This window comes from Bombus fervidus, chromosome 7, assembly GCF_041682495.2.
Source record: "Bombus fervidus isolate BK054 chromosome 7, iyBomFerv1, whole genome shotgun sequence".
NCBI lineage: Eukaryota > Metazoa > Arthropoda > Insecta > Hymenoptera > Apidae > Bombus > Bombus fervidus.
In genome coordinates this window covers 13,175,300-13,188,822 of record NC_091523.1, presented here as the reverse complement: position 1 = coordinate 13,188,822, position 13,523 = coordinate 13,175,300, and the positions used below count along the sequence as shown (strand labels likewise).

The window sequence follows — 13,523 nt, the reverse complement described above, 5'->3', positions numbered from 1 at the left end:
TCTTTTAAGAATAACTACGACTGAGACAATCATCCACTGTTTAATACCGCTTTACCAGGAAATCCATAGAATGACTCATATTTGTATAAAATAATAATAACAAAATTATTTATTTAATATGCTTTCAATGCTCATTGATCCTTTCCCGAAAAAAGTGGAGGGGGTGAGTGTAAACGATCAAAGAACCTTTAAAAAATACGAAAATATATCTGGTAATATGAAATATTATGTATTACGTTATAACATATAAAGTGTCCCCAATTTTTAATTCACTGAGTTTTAAAGTAGATGAATTTATACACATAAAAATTAAAATATATAAAATGATCTGTCTTCTATTGCAATTCACACGAATAGAATATTTATACTTTCGCAATAGTTCTTTATATATCATGTTATTCCAAAGCGTTCTTTCATTACATTTATGTTGTTACATTAGTGTTTTACTTAAAAGTTGTACTCAAGAATATGTTTGTTCTCTTTTACATACAAACAAGCAGCACGTTGGGGGTAAGGGTTATCCAGTGAACTTATTGTTTGACAACTCGCATATTTGTTTTAAGATATCTATATTCTAAAGAATACATTTAGGTATTTCGCTGTATGTTGTACATAAAAGCACGTTTGAAATATCTAGTGTTTTCCCTAACTTCCTTCTAGGCTCATAAATCTGCTAATAATATTAAACTATTCCGATTCAAATTTTCTCATATTGAAAAAAAAATGTTAACATTTTTTGAGAGAAACGGATACCCTTGTCAATATTTATAACCAATATCTTTTTACGAGGAACATTAATTTAACGCTCTCATGATATCATACGTACAAGCGTATCATTTCCGCTTTCAGTTGTGCCTTTTCCGTTTTTGACTCCTTTCGTGTCGTCAGCGTCAAACATGGACAGCCGTTCTATCTCGAAGAAAAGAAAGGTTTGTTATATTTTCATAATTTATGTCTAATGATTTGTGAAGATATGATGTCCGCTATGATAATTAAAGTTATACGAGAAATATTTTATCCAAAAGCAAATATAAATGACGAATGAAATGAATGCTGTCACGGTGTTTTCGTTCGATACACGTGACCCTACGTCTTATGTCTCAAACATTTTTAATATTATACTTCCATGGACATTGAAATAATTTATGTACATTATCACATTAAACGAAATATGTTAGTCAAAGTTCTACTTTACATTCGGTTAAATTACGTTTATGTCAATAGACACGTACTTACGGATTAATTTGCAACCTTTTAAAATCGTATATACCAAATGTAATTATTTATTTGATATCTCTGTTTCTTAGTTTGTCGGAGACGGAGTCTTCAAAGCCGAATTAAACGAGTTTTTAACTCGAGAACTTTCGGAGGACGGGTATTCAGGGGTAGAGGTACGTGTTACCCCTCATCGTACAGAGATCATATTGCTGGCGACGCACACGCAGAGCGTTCTCGGAGAAAAGGGTAGGAGAATCAGAGAGTTAACCTCTGTGGTTCAAAAACGATTTAATTTCAAAGAGGCTCAAAACATCGAGTTGTATGCTGAGAAAGTTGCAACTCGTGGTCTCTGCGCTATAGCGCAAGCAGAATCCCTCCGATTCAAGTTAATTGGAGGTTTAGCTGTACGAAGGTTAGTTTAAACATTTATATAAGTTATGTAAACTTCTTGTACATAAATTGTACTATTTCTATACAATTACAAGGGCTTGCTATGGAGTTCTGCGCTTTATTATGGAATCAGGAGCGAAGGGTTGCGAAGTGGTTGTTAGTGGGAAATTGCGTGGACAGAGAGCAAAGTCCATGAAATTTGTTGATGGTTTGATGATCCATTCTGGGGAACCAACCAACGAATACGTAAACACCGCGACACGTCACGTCCTTCTTCGACAAGGTACGTTTGGCAACAAATTAATGATAAAAACAGATTCTAATTTAATTTATTATCTCTTATTAGGTGTACTGGGTATCAAAGTGAAGATTATGCTGCCGTATGATCCTCATGGCAAGACAGGTCCTAAAAAACCTCTCCCAGATTCTGTCTCAATTGTTGAACCAAAGGATGAGGTGTTTCCTTCCCAACCAACATCTGAAGTGAAAGCATCGAAGGATTTGCCACAACCAATGCCACTTGCGGTGTAATTTATATGTAAATGTACATAAACTTTATTGTAAATAGCTATTTTGTATAATTTGTAAATAACTATTTTGTATAATTTGTAAATAACATTCGTTTGTAATAAAATTGTTATAAAGTATCTTTTAAGAATAACTACGACTGAGACAATCATCCACTGTTTAATACCGCTTTACCAGGAAATCCATAGAATGACTCATATTTGTATAAAATAATAATAACAAAATTATTTATTTAATATGCTTTCAATGCTCATTGATCCTTTCCTGAAAAAAGTGGAGGGGGTGAGTGTAAACGATCAAAGAACCTTTAAAAAATACGAAAATATATCTGGTAATATGAAATATTATGTATTACGTTATAACATATAAAGTGTCCCCAATTTTTAATTCACTGAGTTTTAAAGTAGATGAATTTATACACATAAAAATTAAAATATATAAAATGATCTGTCTTCTATTGCAATTCACACGAATAGAATATTTATACTTTCGCAATAGTTCTTTATATATCATGTTATTCCAAAGCGTTCTTTCATTACATTTATGTTGTTACATTAGTGTTTTACTTAAAAGTTGTACTCAAGAATATGTTTGTTCTCTTTTACATACAAACAAGCAGCACGTTGGGGGTAAGGGTTATCCAGTGAACTTATTGTTTGACAACTCGCATATTTGTTTTAAGATATCTATATTCTAAAGAATACATTTAGGTATTTCGCTGTATGTTGTACATAAAAGCACGTTTGAAATATCTAGTGTTTTCCCTAACTTCCTTCTAGGCTCATAAATCTGCTAATAATATTAAACTATTCCGATTCAAATTTTCTCATATTGAAAAAAAAATGTTAACATTTTTTGAGAGAAACGGATACCCTTGTCAATATTTATAACCAATATCTTTTTACGAGGAACATTAATTTAACGCTCTCATGATATCATACGTACAAGCGTATCATTTCCGCTTTCAGTTGTGCCTTTTCCGTTTTTGACTCCTTTCGTGTCGTCAGCGTCAAACATGGACAGCCGTTCTATCTCGAAGAAAAGAAAGGTTTGTTATATTTTCATAATTTATGTCTAATGATTTGTGAAGATATGATGTCCGCTATGATAATTAAAGTTATACGAGAAATATTTTATCCAAAAGCAAATATAAATGACGAATGAAATGAATGCTGTCACGGTGTTTTCGTTCGATACACGTGACCCTACGTCTTATGTCTCAAACATTTTTAATATTATACTTCCATGGACATTGAAATAATTTATGTACATTATCACATTAAACGAAATATGTTAGTCAAAGTTCTACTTTACATTCGGTTAAATTACGTTTATGTCAATAGACACGTACTTACGGATTAATTTGCAACCTTTTAAAATCGTATATACCAAATGTAATTATTTATTTGATATCTCTGTTTCTTAGTTTGTCGGAGACGGAGTCTTCAAAGCCGAATTAAACGAGTTTTTAACTCGAGAACTTTCGGAGGACGGGTATTCAGGGGTAGAGGTACGTGTTACCCCTCATCGTACAGAGATCATATTGCTGGCGACGCACACGCAGAGCGTTCTCGGAGAAAAGGGTAGGAGAATCAGAGAGTTAACCTCTGTGGTTCAAAAACGATTTAATTTCAAAGAGGCTCAAAACATCGAGTTGTATGCTGAGAAAGTTGCAACTCGTGGTCTCTGCGCTATAGCGCAAGCAGAATCCCTCCGATTCAAGTTAATTGGAGGTTTAGCTGTACGAAGGTTAGTTTAAACATTTATATAAGTTATGTAAACTTCTTGTACATAAATTGTACTATTTCTATACAATTACAAGGGCTTGCTATGGAGTTCTGCGCTTTATTATGGAATCAGGAGCGAAGGGTTGCGAAGTGGTTGTTAGTGGGAAATTGCGTGGACAGAGAGCAAAGTCCATGAAATTTGTTGATGGTTTGATGATCCATTCTGGGGAACCAACCAACGAATACGTAAACACCGCGACACGTCACGTCCTTCTTCGACAAGGTACGTTTGGCAACAAATTAATGATAAAAACAGATTCTAATTTAATTTATTATCTCTTATTAGGTGTACTTGGTATCAAAGTGAAGATTATGCTGCCGTATGATCCTCATGGCAAGACAGGTCCTAAAAAACCTCTCCCAGATTCTGTCTCAATTGTTGAACCAAAGGATGAGGTGTTTCCTTCCCAACCAACATCTGAAGTGAAAGCATCGAAGGATTTGCCACAACCAATGCCACTTGCGGTGTAATTTATATGTAAATGTACATAAACTTTATTGTAAATAGCTATTTTGTATAATTTGTAAATAACTATTTTGTATAATTTGTAAATAACATTCGTTTGTAATAAAATTGTTATAAAGTATCTTTTAAGAATAACTACGACTGAGACAATCATCCACTGTTTAATACCGCTTTACCAGGAAATCCATAGAATGACTCATATTTGTATAAAATAATAATAACAAAATTATTTATTTAATATGCTTTCAATGCTCATTGATCCTTTCCTGAAAAAAGTGGAGGGGGTGAGTGTAAACGATCAAAGAACCTTTAAAAAATACGAAAATATATCTGGTAATATGAAATATTATGTATTACGTTATAACATATAAAGTGTCCCCAATTTTTAATTCACTGAGTTTTAAAGTAGATGAATTTATACACATAAAAATTAAAATATATAAAATGATCTGTCTTCTATTGCAATTCACACGAATAGAATATTTATACTTTCGCAATAGTTCTTTATATATCATGTTATTCCAAAGCGTTCTTTCATTACATTTATGTTGTTACATTAGTGTTTTACTTAAAAGTTGTACTCAAGAATATGTTTGTTCTCTTTTACATACAAACAAGCAGCACGTTGGGGGTAAGGGTTATCCAGTGAACTTATTGTTTGACAACTCGCATATTTGTTTTAAGATATCTATATTCTAAAGAATACATTTAGGTATTTCGCTGTATGTTGTACATAAAAGCACGTTTGAAATATCTAGTGTTTTCCCTAACTTCCTTCTAGGCTCATAAATCTGCTAATAATATTAAACTATTCCGATTCAAATTTTCTCATATTGAAAAAAAAATGTTAACATTTTTTGAGAGAAACGGATACCCTTGTCAATATTTATAACCAATATCTTTTTACGAGGAACATTAATTTAACGCTCTCATGATATCATACGTACAAGCGTATCATTTCCGCTTTCAGTTGTGCCTTTTCCGTTTTTGACTCCTTTCGTGTCGTCAGCGTCAAACATGGACAGCCGTTCTATCTCGAAGAAAAGAAAGGTTTGTTATATTTTCATAATTTATGTCTAATGATTTGTGAAGATATGATGTCCGCTATGATAATTAAAGTTATACGAGAAATATTTTATCCAAAAGCAAATATAAATGACGAATGAAATGAATGCTGTCACGGTGTTTTCGTTCGATACACGTGACCCTACGTCTTATGTCTCAAACATTTTTAATATTATACTTCCATGGACATTGAAATAATTTATGTACATTATCACATTAAACGAAATATGTTAGTCAAAGTTCTACTTTACATTCGGTTAAATTACGTTTATGTCAATAGACACGTACTTACGGATTAATTTGCAACCTTTTAAAATCGTATATACCAAATGTAATTATTTATTTGATATCTCTGTTTCTTAGTTTGTCGGAGACGGAGTCTTCAAAGCCGAATTAAACGAGTTTTTAACTCGAGAACTTTCGGAGGACGGGTATTCAGGGGTAGAGGTACGTGTTACCCCTCATCGTACAGAGATCATATTGCTGGCGACGCACACGCAGAGCGTTCTCGGAGAAAAGGGTAGGAGAATCAGAGAGTTAACCTCTGTGGTTCAAAAACGATTTAATTTCAAAGAGGCTCAAAACATCGAGTTGTATGCTGAGAAAGTTGCAACTCGTGGTCTCTGCGCTATAGCGCAAGCAGAATCCCTCCGATTCAAGTTAATTGGAGGTTTAGCTGTACGAAGGTTAGTTTAAACATTTATATAAGTTATGTAAACTTCTTGTACATAAATTGTACTATTTCTATACAATTACAAGGGCTTGCTATGGAGTTCTGCGCTTTATTATGGAATCAGGAGCGAAGGGTTGCGAAGTGGTTGTTAGTGGGAAATTGCGTGGACAGAGAGCAAAGTCCATGAAATTTGTTGATGGTTTGATGATCCATTCTGGGGAACCAACCAACGAATACGTAAACACCGCGACACGTCACGTCCTTCTTCGACAAGGTACGTTTGGCAACAAATTAATGATAAAAACAGATTCTAATTTAATTTATTATCTCTTATTAGGTGTACTTGGTATCAAAGTGAAGATTATGCTGCCGTATGATCCTCATGGCAAGACAGGTCCTAAAAAACCTCTCCCAGATTCTGTCTCAATTGTTGAACCAAAGGATGAGGTGTTTCCTTCCCAACCAACATCTGAAGTGAAAGCATCGAAGGATTTGCCACAACCAATGCCACTTGCGGTGTAATTTATATGTAAATGTACATAAACTTTATTGTAAATAGCTATTTTGTATAATTTGTAAATAACTATTTTGTATAATTTGTAAATAACATTCGTTTGTAATAAAATTGTTATAAAGTATCTTTTAAGAATAACTACGACTGAGACAATCATCCACTGTTTAATACCGCTTTACCAGGAAATCCATAAAATGACTCATATTTGTATAAAATAATAATAACAAAATTATTTATTTAATATGCTTTCAATGCTCATTGATCCTTTCCCGAAAAAAGTGGAGGGGGTGAGTGTAAACGATCAAAGAACCTTTAAAAAATACGAAAATATATCTGGTAATATGAAATATTATGTATTACGTTATAACATATAAAGTGTCCCCAATTTTTAATTCACTGAGTTTTAAAGTAGATGAATTTATACACATAAAAATTAAAATATATAAAATGATCTGTCTTCTATTGCAATTCACACGAATAGAATATTTATACTTTCGCAATAGTTCTTTATATATCATGTTATTCCAAAGCGTTCTTTCATTACATTTATGTTGTTACATTAGTGTTTTACTTAAAAGTTGTACTCAAGAATATGTTTGTTCTCTTTTACATACAAACAAGCAGCACGTTGGGGGTAAGGGTTATCCAGTGAACTTATTGTTTGACAACTCGCATATTTGTTTTAAGATATCTATATTCTAAAGAATACATTTAGGTATTTCGCTGTATGTTGTACATAAAAGCACGTTTGAAATATCTAGTGTTTTCCCTAACTTCCTTCTAGGCTCATAAATCTGCTAATAATATTAAACTATTCCGATTCAAATTTTCTCATATTGAAAAAAAAATGTTAACATTTTTTGAGAGAAACGGATACCCTTGTCAATATTTATAACCAATATCTTTTTACGAGGAACATTAATTTAACGCTCTCATGATATCATACGTACAAGCGTATCATTTCCGCTTTCAGTTGTGCCTTTTCCGTTTTTGACTCCTTTCGTGTCGTCAGCGTCAAACATGGACAGCCGTTCTATCTCGAAGAAAAGAAAGGTTTGTTATATTTTCATAATTTATGTCTAATGATTTGTGAAGATATGATGTCCGCTATGATAATTAAAGTTATACGAGAAATATTTTATCCAAAAGCAAATATAAATGACGAATGAAATGAATGCTGTCACGGTGTTTTCGTTCGATACACGTGACCCTACGTCTTATGTCTCAAACATTTTTAATATTGTACTTCCATGGACATTGAAATAATTTATGTACATTATCACATTAAACGAAATATGTTAGTCAACGTTCTTCTTTACATTCGGTTAAATTACGTTTATGTCAATAGACACGTATTTACGGATTAATTTGCAACCTTTTAAAATCGTATTTACCAAATGTAATTATTTATTTGATATCTCTGTTTCTTAGTTTGTCGGAGACGGAGTCTTTAAAGCCGAATTAAACGAGTTTTTAACTCGAGAGCTTTCGGAGGACGGCTATTCAGGGGTAGAGGTGCGTGTTACTCCTCATCGTACAGAGATCATATTGCTGGCGACGCACACGCAGAGCGTTCTCGGAGAAAAGGGTAGGAGAATCAGAGAGTTAACCTCTGTGGTTCAAAAACGATTTAATTTCAAAGAGGCTCAAAACATCGAGTTGTATGCTGAGAAAGTTGCAACTCGTGGTCTCTGCGCTATAGCGCAAGCAGAATCCCTCCGATTCAAGTTAATTGGAGGTTTAGCTGTACGAAGGTTAGTTTAAACATTTATATAAGTTATGTAAACTTCTTGTACATAAATTGTACTATTTCTATACAATTACAAGGGCTTGCTATGGAGTTCTGCGCTTTATTATGGAATCAGGAGCGAAGGGTTGCGAAGTGGTTGTTAGTGGGAAATTGCGTGGACAGAGAGCAAAGTCCATGAAATTTGTTGATGGTTTGATGATCCATTCTGGGGAACCAACCAACGAATACGTAAACACCGCGACACGTCACGTCCTTCTTCGACAAGGTACGTTTGGCAACAAATTAATGATAAAAACAGATTCTAATTTAATTTATTATCTCTTATTAGGTGTACTTGGTATCAAAGTGAAGATTATGCTGCCGTATGATCCTCATGGCAAGACAGGTCCTAAAAAACCTCTCCCAGATTCTGTCTCAATTGTTGAACCAAAGGATGAGGTGTTTCCTTCCCAACCAACATCTGAAGTGAAAGCATCGAAGGATTTGCCACAACCAATGCCACTTGCGGTGTAATTTATATGTAAATGTACATAAACTTTATTGTAAATAGCTATTTTGTATAATTTGTAAATAACTATTTTGTATAATTTGTAAATAACATTCGTTTGTAATAAAATTGTTATAAAGTATCTTTTAAGAATAACTACGACTGAGACAATCATCCACTGTTTAATACCGCTTTACCAGGAAATCCATAGAATGACTCATATTTGTATAAAATAATAATAACAAAATTATTTATTTAATATGCTTTCAATGCTCATTGATCCTTTCCTGAAAAAAGTGGAGGGGGTGAGTGTAAACGATCAAAGAACCTTTAAAAAATACGAAAATATATCTGGTAATATGAAATATTATGTATTACGTTATAACATATAAAGTGTCCCCAATTTTTAATTCACTGAGTTTTAAAGTAGATGAATTTATACACATAAAAATTAAAATATATAAAATGATCTGTCTTCTATTGCAATTCACACGAATAGAATATTTATACTTTCGCAATAGTTCTTTATATATCATGTTATTCCAAAGCGTTCTTTCATTACATTTATGTTGTTACATTAGTGTTTTACTTAAAAGTTGTACTCAAGAATATGTTTGTTCTCTTTTACATACAAACAAGCAGCACGTTGGGGGTAAGGGTTATCCAGTGAACTTATTGTTTGACAACTCGCATATTTGTTTTAAGATATCTATATTCTAAAGAATACATTTAGGTATTTCGCTGTATGTTGTACATAAAAGCACGTTTGAAATATCTAGTGTTTTCCCTAACTTCCTTCTAGGCTCATAAATCTGCTAATAATATTAAACTATTCCGATTCAAATTTTCTCATATTGAAAAAAAAATGTTAACATTTTTTGAGAGAAACGGATACCCTTGTCAATATTTATAACCAATATCTTTTTACGAGGAACATTAATTTAACGCTCTCATGATATCATACGTACAAGCGTATCATTTCCGCTTTCAGTTGTGCCTTTTCCGTTTTTGACTCCTTTCGTGTCGTCAGCGTCAAACATGGACAGCCGTTCTATCTCGAAGAAAAGAAAGGTTTGTTATATTTTCATAATTTATGTCTAATGATTTGTGAAGATATGATGTCCGCTATGATAATTAAAGTTATACGAGAAATATTTTATCCAAAAGCAAATATAAATGACGAATGAAATGAATGCTGTCACGGTGTTTTCGTTCGATACACGTGACCCTACGTCTTATGTCTCAAACATTTTTAATATTATACTTCCATGGACATTGAAATAATTTATGTACATTATCACATTAAACGAAATATGTTAGTCAAAGTTCTACTTTACATTCGGTTAAATTACGTTTATGTCAATAGACACGTACTTACGGATTAATTTGCAACCTTTTAAAATCGTATATACCAAATGTAATTATTTATTTGATATCTCTGTTTCTTAGTTTGTCGGAGACGGAGTCTTCAAAGCCGAATTAAACGAGTTTTTAACTCGAGAACTTTCGGAGGACGGGTATTCAGGGGTAGAGGTACGTGTTACCCCTCATCGTACAGAGATCATATTGCTGGCGACGCACACGCAGAGCGTTCTCGGAGAAAAGGGTAGGAGAATCAGAGAGTTAACCTCTGTGGTTCAAAAACGATTTAATTTCAAAGAGGCTCAAAACATCGAGTTGTATGCTGAGAAAGTTGCAACTCGTGGTCTCTGCGCTATAGCGCAAGCAGAATCCCTCCGATTCAAGTTAATTGGAGGTTTAGCTGTACGAAGGTTAGTTTAAACATTTATATAAGTTATGTAAACTTCTTGTACATAAATTGTACTATTTCTATACAATTACAAGGGCTTGCTATGGAGTTCTGCGCTTTATTATGGAATCAGGAGCGAAGGGTTGCGAAGTGGTTGTTAGTGGGAAATTGCGTGGACAGAGAGCAAAGTCCATGAAATTTGTTGATGGTTTGATGATCCATTCTGGGGAACCAACCAACGAATACGTAAACACCGCGACACGTCACGTCCTTCTTCGACAAGGTACGTTTGGCAACAAATTAATGATAAAAACAGATTCTAATTTAATTTATTATCTCTTATTAGGTGTACTTGGTATCAAAGTGAAGATTATGCTGCCGTATGATCCTCATGGCAAGACAGGTCCTAAAAAACCTCTCCCAGATTCTGTCTCAATTGTTGAACCAAAGGATGAGGTGTTTCCTTCCCAACCAACATCTGAAGTGAAAGCATCGAAGGATTTGCCACAACCAATGCCACTTGCGGTGTAATTTATATGTAAATGTACATAAACTTTATTGTAAATAGCTATTTTGTATAATTTGTAAATAACTATTTTGTATAATTTGTAAATAACATTCGTTTGTAATAAAATTGTTATAAAGTATCTTTTAAGAATAACTACGACTGAGACAATCATCCACTGTTTAATACCGCTTTACCAGGAAATCCATAAAATGACTCATATTTGTATAAAATAATAATAACAAAATTATTTATTTAATATGCTTTCAATGCTCATTGATCCTTTCCCGAAAAAAGTGGAGGGGGTGAGTGTAAACGATCAAAGAACCTTTAAAAAATACGAAAATATATCTGGTAATATGAAATATTATGTATTACGTTATAACATATAAAGTGTCCCCAATTTTTAATTCACTGAGTTTTAAAGTAGATGAATTTATACACATAAAAATTAAAATATATAAAATGATCTGTCTTCTATTGCAATTCACACGAATAGAATATTTATACTTTCGCAATAGTTCTTTATATATCATGTTATTCCAAAGCGTTCTTTCATTACATTTATGTTGTTACATTAGTGTTTTACTTAAAAGTTGTACTCAAGAATATGTTTGTTCTCTTTTACATACAAACAAGCAGCACGTTGGGGGTAAGGGTTATCCAGTGAACTTATTGTTTGACAACTCGCATATTTGTTTTAAGATATCTATATTCTAAAGAATACATTTAGGTATTTCGCTGTATGTTGTACATAAAAGCACGTTTGAAATATCTAGTGTTTTCCCTAACTTCCTTCTAGGCTCATAAATCTGCTAATAATATTAAACTATTCCGATTCAAATTTTCTCATATTGAAAAAAAAATGTTAACATTTTTTGAGAGAAACGGATACCCTTGTCAATATTTATAACCAATATCTTTTTACGAGGAACATTAATTTAACGCTCTCATGATATCATACGTACAAGCGTATCATTTCCGCTTTCAGTTGTGCCTTTTCCGTTTTTGACTCCTTTCGTGTCGTCAGCGTCAAACATGGACAGCCGTTCTATCTCGAAGAAAAGAAAGGTTTGTTATATTTTCATAATTTATGTCTAATGATTTGTGAAGATATGATGTCCGCTATGATAATTAAAGTTATACGAGAAATATTTTATCCAAAAGCAAATATAAATGACGAATGAAATGAATGCTGTCACGGTGTTTTCGTTCGATACACGTGACCCTACGTCTTATGTCTCAAACATTTTTAATATTGTACTTCCATGGACATTGAAATAATTTATGTACATTATCACATTAAACGAAATATGTTAGTCAACGTTCTTCTTTACATTCGGTTAAATTACGTTTATGTCAATAGACACGTATTTACGGATTAATTTGCAACCTTTTAAAATCGTATTTACCAAATGTAATTATTTATTTGATATCTCTGTTTCTTAGTTTGTCGGAGACGGAGTCTTTAAAGCCGAATTAAACGAGTTTTTAACTCGAGAGCTTTCGGAGGACGGCTATTCAGGGGTAGAGGTGCGTGTTACTCCTCATCGTACAGAGATCATATTGCTGGCGACGCACACGCAGAGCGTTCTCGGAGAAAAGGGTAGGAGAATCAGAGAGTTAACCTCTGTGGTTCAAAAACGATTTAATTTCAAAGAGGCTCAAAACATCGAGTTGTATGCTGAGAAAGTTGCAACTCGTGGTCTCTGCGCTATAGCGCAAGCAGAATCCCTCCGATTCAAGTTAATTGGAGGTTTAGCTGTACGAAGGTTAGTTTAAACATTTATATAAGTTATGTAAACTTCTTGTACATAAATTGTACTATTTCTATACAATTACAAGGGCTTGCTATGGAGTTCTGCGCTTTATTATGGAATCAGGAGCGAAGGGTTGCGAAGTGGTTGTTAGTGGGAAATTGCGTGGACAGAGAGCAAAGTCCATGAAATTTGTTGATGGTTTGATGATCCATTCTGGGGAACCAACCAACGAATACGTAAACACCGCGACACGTCACGTCCTTCTTCGACAAGGTACGTTTGGCAACAAATTAATGATAAAAACAGATTCTAATTTAATTTATTATCTCTTATTAGGTGTACTTGGTATCAAAGTGAAGATTATGCTGCCGTATGATCCTCATGGCAAGACAGGTCCTAAAAAACCTCTCCCAGATTCTGTCTCAATTGTTGAACCAAAGGATGAGGTGTTTCCTTCCCAACCAACATCTGAAGTGAAAGCATCGAAGGATTTGCCACAACCAATGCCACTTGCGGTGTAATTTATATGTAAATGTACATAAACTTTATTGTAAATAGCTATTTTGTATAATTTGTAAATAACTATTTTGTATAATTTGTAAATAACATTCGTTTGTAATAAAATTGTTA

The 13,523-nt window shown here is 33.3% G+C and overlaps 6 protein-coding genes across 6 annotated transcripts; all 6 read left to right on the top strand.

Moving 5' to 3' along the window:
* Window positions 1–861: 861 nt before the first annotated feature.
* On the top strand, window positions 862–2,175 carry LOC139989006 (small ribosomal subunit protein uS3-like). The gene is made up of 4 exons (XM_072006845.1): window positions 862–929; window positions 1,308–1,630; window positions 1,704–1,891; window positions 1,955–2,175. The coding sequence occupies exons 1-4, from the start codon at window positions 897–899 to the stop codon at window positions 2,137–2,139; spliced, it is 729 nt and encodes a 242-aa protein (XP_071862946.1). The 5' UTR covers window positions 862–896; the 3' UTR covers window positions 2,140–2,175.
* Window positions 2,176–3,116: 941 nt separating this feature from the next.
* Window positions 3,117–4,430, top strand: LOC139988995 (small ribosomal subunit protein uS3-like). The gene is made up of 3 exons (XM_072006828.1): window positions 3,117–3,184; window positions 3,563–3,885; window positions 3,959–4,430. Exons 1-3 carry the CDS (start codon window positions 3,152–3,154, stop codon window positions 4,392–4,394), a joined length of 792 nt encoding a protein of 263 aa, XP_071862929.1. The 5' UTR covers window positions 3,117–3,151; the 3' UTR covers window positions 4,395–4,430.
* A 941-nt stretch (window positions 4,431–5,371) lies between these two features.
* On the top strand, window positions 5,372–6,685 carry LOC139989009 (small ribosomal subunit protein uS3-like). Its single transcript, XM_072006848.1, has 3 exons — window positions 5,372–5,439; window positions 5,818–6,140; window positions 6,214–6,685. The coding sequence occupies exons 1-3, from the start codon at window positions 5,407–5,409 to the stop codon at window positions 6,647–6,649; spliced, it is 792 nt and encodes a 263-aa protein (XP_071862949.1). The 5' UTR covers window positions 5,372–5,406; the 3' UTR covers window positions 6,650–6,685.
* Window positions 6,686–7,661: 976 nt separating this feature from the next.
* LOC139988886 (small ribosomal subunit protein uS3-like) lies at window positions 7,662–8,940 on the top strand. The gene is made up of 3 exons (XM_072006671.1): window positions 7,662–7,694; window positions 8,073–8,395; window positions 8,469–8,940. The coding sequence occupies exons 1-3, from the start codon at window positions 7,662–7,664 to the stop codon at window positions 8,902–8,904; spliced, it is 792 nt and encodes a 263-aa protein (XP_071862772.1). The 3' UTR covers window positions 8,905–8,940.
* Window positions 8,941–9,881: 941 nt separating this feature from the next.
* Window positions 9,882–11,195, top strand: LOC139989007 (small ribosomal subunit protein uS3-like). The gene is made up of 3 exons (XM_072006846.1): window positions 9,882–9,949; window positions 10,328–10,650; window positions 10,724–11,195. Exons 1-3 carry the CDS (start codon window positions 9,917–9,919, stop codon window positions 11,157–11,159), a joined length of 792 nt encoding a protein of 263 aa, XP_071862947.1. The 5' UTR covers window positions 9,882–9,916; the 3' UTR covers window positions 11,160–11,195.
* Window positions 11,196–12,171: 976 nt separating this feature from the next.
* Window positions 12,172–13,450, top strand: LOC139988885 (small ribosomal subunit protein uS3-like). The gene is made up of 3 exons (XM_072006670.1): window positions 12,172–12,204; window positions 12,583–12,905; window positions 12,979–13,450. Exons 1-3 carry the CDS (start codon window positions 12,172–12,174, stop codon window positions 13,412–13,414), a joined length of 792 nt encoding a protein of 263 aa, XP_071862771.1. The 3' UTR covers window positions 13,415–13,450.
* Window positions 13,451–13,523: the final 73 nt, after the last annotated feature.

Coding starts and splice junctions, on each gene's coding strand:
- LOC139989006 (XM_072006845.1), top strand. CDS start 897: ATGGACAGCCGTTCTATCTCGAAGAAAAGAAAG. Junction 1,631..1,703: donor GGAGGTTTAGCTGTACGAAG/GTTAGTTTAAAC, acceptor TACAATTACAAG/GGCTTGCTATGGAGTTCTGC. Junction 1,892..1,954: donor TCACGTCCTTCTTCGACAAG/GTACGTTTGGCA, acceptor ATCTCTTATTAG/GTGTACTGGGTATCAAAGTG.
- LOC139988995 (XM_072006828.1), top strand. CDS start 3,152: ATGGACAGCCGTTCTATCTCGAAGAAAAGAAAG. Junction 3,185..3,562: donor CTATCTCGAAGAAAAGAAAG/GTTTGTTATATT, acceptor TCTGTTTCTTAG/TTTGTCGGAGACGGAGTCTT. Junction 3,886..3,958: donor GGAGGTTTAGCTGTACGAAG/GTTAGTTTAAAC, acceptor TACAATTACAAG/GGCTTGCTATGGAGTTCTGC.
- LOC139989009 (XM_072006848.1), top strand. CDS start 5,407: ATGGACAGCCGTTCTATCTCGAAGAAAAGAAAG. Junction 5,440..5,817: donor CTATCTCGAAGAAAAGAAAG/GTTTGTTATATT, acceptor TCTGTTTCTTAG/TTTGTCGGAGACGGAGTCTT. Junction 6,141..6,213: donor GGAGGTTTAGCTGTACGAAG/GTTAGTTTAAAC, acceptor TACAATTACAAG/GGCTTGCTATGGAGTTCTGC.
- LOC139988886 (XM_072006671.1), top strand. CDS start 7,662: ATGGACAGCCGTTCTATCTCGAAGAAAAGAAAG. Junction 7,695..8,072: donor CTATCTCGAAGAAAAGAAAG/GTTTGTTATATT, acceptor TCTGTTTCTTAG/TTTGTCGGAGACGGAGTCTT. Junction 8,396..8,468: donor GGAGGTTTAGCTGTACGAAG/GTTAGTTTAAAC, acceptor TACAATTACAAG/GGCTTGCTATGGAGTTCTGC.
- LOC139989007 (XM_072006846.1), top strand. CDS start 9,917: ATGGACAGCCGTTCTATCTCGAAGAAAAGAAAG. Junction 9,950..10,327: donor CTATCTCGAAGAAAAGAAAG/GTTTGTTATATT, acceptor TCTGTTTCTTAG/TTTGTCGGAGACGGAGTCTT. Junction 10,651..10,723: donor GGAGGTTTAGCTGTACGAAG/GTTAGTTTAAAC, acceptor TACAATTACAAG/GGCTTGCTATGGAGTTCTGC.
- LOC139988885 (XM_072006670.1), top strand. CDS start 12,172: ATGGACAGCCGTTCTATCTCGAAGAAAAGAAAG. Junction 12,205..12,582: donor CTATCTCGAAGAAAAGAAAG/GTTTGTTATATT, acceptor TCTGTTTCTTAG/TTTGTCGGAGACGGAGTCTT. Junction 12,906..12,978: donor GGAGGTTTAGCTGTACGAAG/GTTAGTTTAAAC, acceptor TACAATTACAAG/GGCTTGCTATGGAGTTCTGC.